General features: G+C 57.4%; 1 protein-coding gene across 1 annotated transcript in view; it reads right to left on the bottom strand.

Moving 5' to 3' along the window:
• The window catches only part of RAI1 (retinoic acid induced 1), a gene marked incomplete at its 3' end in the record, with an annotated part of 33,532 nt that overhangs the window by 3,600 nt on the left and 21,387 nt on the right, over positions 1–8,545 (bottom strand). Inside the window, exon 2 of the mRNA XM_031061057.1 lies at positions 4–489. Coding sequence (XP_030916917.1) covers positions 4–473 — 470 coding nt within the window. The remainder of the gene's footprint in view (positions 1–3; positions 490–8,545) is intronic.

The following is an 8,545-nucleotide window of genomic DNA, read 5'->3' as shown; positions in this document are numbered from 1 at the left end:
TGCTGGAAATGAGTCCGGAAGGGCAGCGAGGTGGCCGCCGGCTCATGGTACGACCGCCCACCTGCCAATGCCACTGTCTTCTTCATCAGGTTGTCCTCATACTTGGCCACACCACCGGGCAGTGCCTGTGGCTGGCCTCCCCATGCCTGCAGGCTCTCGTCCCCAGAATACCGGGCCGGATAAGGGCTGTTCTCCTGCACGGTGTAATTGGAAAAGGCCGGCCTGCCCTGCAGCTGCTGCCCCGCTAATTGCTTGTTTCCCCGGTGGTATTTCTCCACGGCGCTGTTCTCATAGCCCGCGTACGGCAGCTGCTGCTGACTGTAGTACTCCTTCGCCACCAGCCTCTGCCGCTCGCAGTTCGGCCCTGCCTGACTTTGATGCCTGTAATTCTCCAGGCGTGATGTATCTTGTGAAGTCGGCTGGTAGCTCTGCTGGTTGCCATGGAAACCACACCTTTCTCGAAAGGACTGCATGGCGCGGGCTCGTTATCTGCGAAGAGAGAGAGGCGAGAATTCAAATGAAGCGTCGCCACCGCGGTGGGCCAGGGTCCAAGAGGGCCAGTGTCACCTGCACCATGGGGACATCACTGCCTCGCCTCACCTCAGCTGCTGGGCATTGCCCCACTGGGGATTGACTCACAGCCACCCTGGAACACAGCACGTGATGCTGCATCACCTCGCATTGCCCTGCATTGTCTGGCATCACCCCGTGGTGCACTGAATTGCCTGCATGGCCTTGCGTTGCTCTCCAATGCCTCACCTCGTGTTTCACCTCCCTGCATCTTGTTGCCTTGCATCACCCCGAATTGCATCGCCCTGATTTGCCCTGCATTGCATCGCCTCACGCTACCTGCCCTTGCTCCATGTTGCCTTGCCTTTCATCACCCTGATTTGCATCGCCCTGCATCACATTGCTTTGCCTCATCCCGCATCGCTTTCCATTTTGACTCCCTGCATTGTGTTGCCTTGCATTGCATCGCTCTGAACTGCATTGCCCTGCATCGCCTCCTCCTGCCTCACCTCACATCACCCTGCACCACATCACCTTGCACTTCATCCCCCTGCATTGTGCTGCCCTGCATTGCATTGTCCTGCATCTCGTTGCCCTGCATGGCATCCCATTGCCCTGCATCCCACCCGTGCGCACAGCACGGCCCTGGATGGCAGCAGCTGGCTCTGTGTCACCTCTCATCACTCTGCATCGTGCCATGTCACCCTGCATCACACTGCCTGGCACTGCATCCCCACCTTGCAGCTTCCTGCATCCTCCTCTATCCCCTCTCCCTGCATCGCAGCATGCTGCCCATGCCCAGGGTCTGGTTGCCTCCTCCCCACCTCCAGTGGGCTCAGCCACCCTCCTGCCCCTGCTGCTGAAGCTGCCCATCCCTGCTGCCCATCCCTGCTGCCCACCCCTCCCTGCCTGCTCACCTGGTGCAGTGACCCCCACACCGTGTCGGGGTCCCTCTGCTTTGTGTTTCACACATCCACCACCCCTCACATCTGCAAATCACTCCCGCCCTTCTCACACGCCTCCCCAGGGATGCCGGGATCCTGCGAGCGCCTCTGCACACCCCTCTTATCGCCATTCTTTTTAATTATTGGGCTAATTACTGGAAGCAGCAGCACGGAGGGCCAGAACCGCAGGCTCTGCTGCAAAAAAAGTCATTTCAACTTGCTGGCTCTGCCCGTCTCTGCCGGCTGGTGCCTCCCGCAGCCCCCCCGGGCCCGGCGATCCCCCTGCCCCGGCGCGATGCCATCTGGAAGCTGTCTGCTCCCGCCGGCAGCCGTCATTACCGAGCCTCGCCACCGGCGTCATTAAAGCTCCCCATTTCCTCAGCCCGCTTGCTCTGGGAGCAGGGACACACCTGGGGCACTGGTTTGATCTCTTAAGGCAGTCAAGTGGCTTGTGGGGGCTAATGAAGGGTTTGGTGGCAGGGGGATGCATGCAGCCTGTCCCCAGTACCCGTGGGTTGAAGGCGCTGGGGTGGATGCAAGCCTGGATGAGATAGGGATTTGTCAGCCTGGGTTAGGGCAGCCCCAAGGGTCTGTGGCTGTCCAGGCTCAACCTTAGTGCTGCTCCCTTGGCAGTGACACAGTGGTGACACCAGTGCTGTCCCCTCAGCCTCCATCAAGGCAGTGAATATAACAAGAGGAGGGGATAGGTGCTGGCAGCGTCTATCCGAGCCCATCCCAGCTCCTGGCACACTTCCCTGTGGTGCCATGCAGCCTTGAGCCAGGACATGGATTCATGTGTGTCCCCACATGTCCCTCCATCACACTCATGCCACTGCCACAACATGCCAAACACCACATGGTCCCTTTGCTGGCAGTTCTGCCACAGCCACACAAACCACACTGCTGGTTTGACAGGCCCCAGCTCAGCCCTTTTCCTTGCTGCACCTACCAGCAACACTCCAGCACCTTTTTGGGATCTACATACATACACATACACACACACAGGGCTTTATTTAATTCTATTTCCACAAACACCAGCTGCTCAGGCCTGCACCAATCACACAATGTCCTCGGGCACCACTGGAGCCAGGCTCAGTGCCACCCACACCAGCCCAGCACCCCATCCCTCCCTGCTCCCCATCCCCTTTTGGGATGTTTTTCATGTCACTGCCACATATTGCTGTTGCATCTTGCAGGCTCTGCGGGCAACTAGATGCAGCTAAAGCCTGAATTCCATGGAAAAGATGGGTCCAAAAAATCTGGAAAGCTGGCAGAAAAGCCCCTACCACAGCATGGTATCCTGTGCCAGTGCTGCTGGAACAAAGGCAGGAAAATCAAAGCCAGGCTATGGGGCAGCCCTGGGCTGTGGTGGAAGAATTAATGGGAGCCAAGAGCCCTTCATGCTGTGTGGGAGTGGGTTTGAAAAATGAAATCAGCTTAAGACCCTGGGCTGAAGCTTTAGGGGGAGCTTTTCTCCCCTTTCTCCTTTATTATTAATTATTATTAATTAATTATTATTTTTAATTAATTCTTGTTAATTTTCCAAACAGCTGGGACAATGTTGGGATGAGCAGAAGCGCATGGTGCGAGGGGAAGGATCGGTCACTGGCACGCAGAGGTGGGGATGCACAGAGGGAATGTGTTCCAGCTGAAACCCCACAAGCCCAGAGCCACGGTCCCATGTCCCTGTGGGGCACCAGGCTGTCCCTGGCAGGGGACACTCTCATCACCAGCAGCACCCAGAGCCCTTGGCAGAGCCTGGGGCCAGCTCTGCTTTGGGATGTGCCACGGCGTTGCTGGGGAAGGGCCGTGCCAGATGTTGTGCCTGATGCAGGCTGTTTCCCAGCAAAGCTTTAATGGCATCAAATCAAGCTGTCGACAGCAGGGAGGTTACAGCCTTCCCCCGGGGAGGGAGGTGGCTGTGCCAGGCCCCAGGGGCCCTGCCCACTCACTGTCCCTGCCACGTCCCTGCTGGATGTGCTCTCCTCACCCTGAAAATGTTTCCAGCCACTGCCTCTGAGATGGGAATCGATACAGGGCTGTTGGTGCATGGCTGCAGCTGCTCTTGGCAAAGCCGTGCTGTAGCCAGGGCTCGTGGCGTGGGTCCCTGGGAAGGGACAGGACAGGGACTTGGGGCCACCACAGTGACCAGCACTGTCACAACTCTCACTGGAACACAAGGAGCAGCACTCAATGCTGGCTACAGCCAGAGCATCCTGTGCCCTTGGTCCCAGGGGAGCACAGACAGCCCAGCACAGCCCGTGTCACTCATGGGGGATGCACAAGGACCTGATGCACCTCCCTGATGTGCCAGGGTATGACCCAGGGCCACGATGGTGCATGGGGGCTGGATTTTGTGTTATTTTCCTTCCCTTCCCTTCCCTTCCCTTCCCTTCCCTTCCCTTCCCTTCTTCCCTCCTCTGTTTTCTTTCCCTTCCCTTCCCTTCCCTTCCCTTCCCTTCCCTTCCCTTCCCTTCCCTTCCCTTCCCTTCCTCCCTGCCTTTCCTGCCTGCCTTCCTTCCCTTCCTTCTCCCCTTTCCTCCCTTCCTCCTGCCTGGCAGGGACATGGCATGGCCGGATCCAGAGCCCTCTGAAGGCAGCCCAGGACTTCCCATGGATGGCAGGGACCCTCGGTAAGCACCCAAGACCCCCAACCCCTCAGCCCCATGGGGCAAAAGGCGTCCCCCGTGTCCCTGCACGCCGGCCTTGCTTCCTTCCCAGCTGCTGCTCATCCCGCGGGGGCTGATCCAGCCCTGCTGCTCCTCCGGCTGCTCCATCAACAAGGACTCAGCGACTAAAAATAGCAGCGTGCTCTCGCAGGGGGATGCTCCGCCATCAGAGCACTGCTGGCACCACGGACACCCCGTTCCCCACCCCAAACCCCCTCCCAACCCTGCCCCACACCCAGCGGTGCAGCCCCATACGGTGAGGTGCTATCGGAGCTGGGAACGAAGCGATTGGACCCCCCCGGATCCCCCGGCAGCTCTCAGGGAGGGGAATAAGCGCCTATCGAGTAGCGTCAGCCCCGGATTTGTTTAATTGTGAGCTGGTGGAGTTTAAAGAGGCACAAAGCACCCCCAGAGCTGCCCCTGCCCACGGGGGAATGCAGAAAACCCGGTGCATCCTCTGAGGACAGGCTCTGTGGTTGCAGACAAACCCACAGCAGGGCAAGCAGTACTTCCGAGGAAAGAGGCTGCGACTTCCAGCCCAGCCTCTCCAAGAGAAAACCCCACATTTCCTGGGGAAAATTGCCCACCCCCCTGCTGTAAATCCAGCCCGGGGCTGGCTGCTCTGAAGGGTTTTATCAGCTCAGGTTTCTGACAATCCCCGCCGGTGCTGCAGAGGTCAAAGCGGGCTGGGAGCATGCAGCTGTGGAGCTGCTGCTGTTTGTCCCTGCACCCCAGAGACACCCCGCTGCCAGGGCACCCCCCTTCAATGGCCCCTTCACTGAACCCCTTTAATGCACCCTCTCCCCAATGCACCCCCCCTTACTGCACTGTTCCCCAGTGAACCCCTTTAATGCACCCCCCAATAATGGTCTCCCTCCCCACTGAACCCCTTTAATTCACCCTCTCTGCAGTGCACCCCCTCAATGCACTCATTAGTGCACCCTTGCCCCAGTGCACCCCAATAAAGTGCTCTGCCTGCTGCGAACCCCTTCAATACCCCTCCCCCCCCCCTCCCATCAGCACCAGCATCTCCCACCACACCAGTGCTCCGTCCCAGCGCAGGGACTGGGGGGTTACGGTACCCCAGGGCAGCCCCCCAGCGCCGCGTCCCGCCCCATTTCGGCGCTCAGCCGAGCGGAGCAGCTGTTCCCTGCACACTTCACTTGCCCGCAGATGATGATAAATGGAGCTGGGGCTGCGCCGCCCATTGCGTGGGGGTGGGCGGATGTGGGGAAGGAGGAGGAGGAGGAGGAGAAGGAAGGATGGGGTCCCCATCTCCCGCAGCCCCCCCAAATCACGCTGCTCCTCCCATCCAGCTGCTGGGGAATTCCCTGGGCAGGTCCCCCCCCCGCCCCTTATCCAAACCGCCCTCCCGGGGGTTGGAACCTGCCCAGGGAATTCCCATGGCAGTGGGATGCATCCCCATCCCCATCCCCAGATCAGTGTCGCATTTAGGGGCCACAGTCCTTCACTGCTGCCCCCCCTCCCAGCTCTGCTCCTCCCCGGTGAGGAATTTTCCTTGGGAAAAAATCCACCGCCTGCGAACCGCACTCATGACTCAACGTTTCTGCTGGCCCCGGTTCCTCCGGCGCTTGCCAGGGGAAGCCCGTGGCCGCCCCAACCTCATCCCCTCACATGGAAATCCGGCTCAGCCGCCAGCTCCAGCCTCTCTCCCCTCGGTTTTTCCTCCTTTACTTTGGAAGCGGGGGGGTTGGGTCCTTGATGTCAGGGATGGGAGGTTTGCAGAGGGTTGGGCTGGGGGAGGATGATGGGAGGTTCTGGGAGTCACAGCAAGTTGCTGGGTTTGGTTTTTTTTTTTTTTTGGTGGTGAAAAATGTCAGTTGGTAAGGAAGGATTTGAAAAGGAAGGGAGGAAAAAAAAAGGGGGAATAAGAAGAAGAAAAAAAGGGAAAGAAAAAGGGGGAATAAGAAAAAAAAGGGGAAAAAAAGAAGGAAAAAGGAGAGGGAAAAGGAAAATTAAGCAAAGGAAAAGAAAAAAGAAAAAAGAGAAAAAGAAAGAAAAACACAGAGAAAAGAATGAGAGAAAAGGAGAAAGAAAAAGAAAAAAGGTATAAAAAGAAAAAAAAAGATATGAAGGCAAAAAAAAGGAAAAAAGAAGGGGGGAAAAAAAGGCTGGAGGCTCACAGCAAAACAGATGCTCAGCCTGAGCCTTCCTGGGCAAATTCCCTCTCTGGAGGTGAACAGTGTTCCACTCCAGAGCAAAATTCATGGCCGGATGTACCATGGAGTGAGGCTCCACATGATCCCCAGCCAGCGGCTGGTCATCGACCTTGGGGCTCTGAGGGGAAGGAAAACCAACCCTGCAGGAGGCTGAAACACAGCTGAGGTTAGGGGAGATCCAGCAATCCCAGTCTCCAAACCCAAATCCTGCTGCAGTCCTGCCTGGAGCTGTCAGTACAACAGTACCAGGGCACCAGTGGGCACAGCCGTGGCCGTGGCGTTGTTGTCACCACCGTGGTGACCTTCAGCCAGCCCTCCAGCCTCGCCCCAAGTGAGCAGCACGGGGCCAGCACAGGGCAGTGTGACAGCCTGGCCAGTTCTCCACATGCTCACGGTTTTTTTCTTTACTCATTTTCTGCTTGACAGCTCGGGATCCTTCTTCCTTCCTCCCTCCCCTCCTGCTCTCGGCCTGACTCACTTCAATTCCAATAATAATTAACCATTCCAATCATTACGGAGACCGCTAATATTAACCCTCCCTTCTTCTCCCACGTCCTGTTTGTCCCCTGCCTCAGTTTCCCCTTGAGGCAGGACAGAAGCTCCATCCCCGCCAGGAAAGACAGGGAGCAGATGCCATGCCCTTGGCACCCTCCTCTGCAATGCTGATGCCCCAAGGGGTTCAGGCTGCTTACAGCAAAAATAAAAACAAATAAAAACAAATAAAAGCAAATAAAAGCTCTCCCAAGTATGGAAGAGGGAAAGGACCCTCATCCCAGTCCTGGATCTGGTCTGCATCTCATGAGCTGGTTGCTCATGGATGTGGTTGGATGCATCCCTCGGGAATGTGACAGGGATGGCTCGTGGTCCCCTGGCACCTGCTGGCCCAGCAAACCCACACCAAACCTGGTGGCAGAACCTGGCACCCACCCAGCAGCCTGGAACTGGAAAATCCACTGGTTTGGAAGCAGGACCACTCTCTAGCTGTGCCTCAGTTTCCCCACTGTAGAGTGGTCCAGGTTTGTGCTGGGGTCCAGTGTTGGTGCTGGGAAGTGCCAGCCCTGGAGCAAGGGAATGGAGCAGGCTCGTGTCCCAGCCCCAGGGTCTGGGTCCTCCCCAGTGGGTCTCCCCATCCCCAACAGAACTGGAGACCCCAAAGGATGACAGGTGCCCGTCACCCCCAGGACATTCCCAGCTCCTCTGAATGTGCCACTGGGTCCAGCCCCTCTGGCTCATCCCTGGTCACATCCTGTTTTTCTACCAGGAAAACTCAGCAAATTCACACTGCCACATCCAAAACCAGGAGGCCTCAGGTGCTGTGGGATGGCTGCTGACAGCAAAGGACAGACCCTGGCACCATCCCATGCCTTCTCCCCATCCCAATCTCTCTCTCCCTCTCTGGGAGAAGATAGGGCTTTGTCCCAGTGTCCCCACCACGTTGGGCACATGGGACATTTATGGTTGTGTTTTACACAAGTGCTATTCAGTTATCACTGGTGATCCCAATGAGATCCCCAGTCCCTGTCTCACTGGGACCCCCTCGCTGGGATTCATGGTGATGGGGGGCATCCCCCTGTCCCCTTTTTGCTTTCCTGTGGCAACTCCTGCCTTCACTTTTGGGGCAGCCAATCTCATGACCCAGCAACCACCAGCTCCCCACTGCCATCACCTCATCTGTGAGGTGCCTTCAGGTACGGGCACCCCACAGCTGCCAGGTTTCAGCACCTGCCCGCAGCCAGGTCCGTGCAGCAGAGCCGATCCCGGCTGTGCTCTGCCCTGAGCCGTCCCCTGCCGGCGGCAGACAGCTCGGTAATGAAGCGTAATGCTCCGACACTCCCCTGAGTGACAGTGGCCAGCACCGGCTGTGTCCCCGCGGCTCAGCACCGCCTCCCCTGCCTGCCAGCGAGGGGATGAGCATCCCCCTGCCACCAGCAGGGCTGGGGGGCTGCAGGGTGGTCACCTGCTAGGGGATGCTGAGCCGGAATTCCCTGGGGGAAAGGAAAAATGATAAGGATAAAACGGTGTTGAAAGAAATAAATCAAGTAAAAAAAAAACATAAAAGGAAAGAAGGTTGAAAATAATAAATTGAGGTTTGATGCTGCGTGGTAAATTATTTCGGTATTATATATTCCCCAGCTTCAAATCCTGAAGACAAATACTGGGGCAGGTGAAGTGGGAAGCAGATTTCCAAAGGCCTTCTCCCGGTTATTGACTCTGTCAATCACGGCGGGCACTGTCCCCACCT

Source organism: Geospiza fortis, unplaced genomic scaffold (assembly GCF_000277835.1).
Source record: "Geospiza fortis unplaced genomic scaffold, GeoFor_1.0 scaffold213, whole genome shotgun sequence".
Lineage (NCBI taxonomy): Eukaryota > Metazoa > Chordata > Aves > Passeriformes > Thraupidae > Geospiza > Geospiza fortis.
Note: the sequence above shows the minus strand (reverse complement) of the source record. Positions and strands in the feature narration are given on the sequence as shown.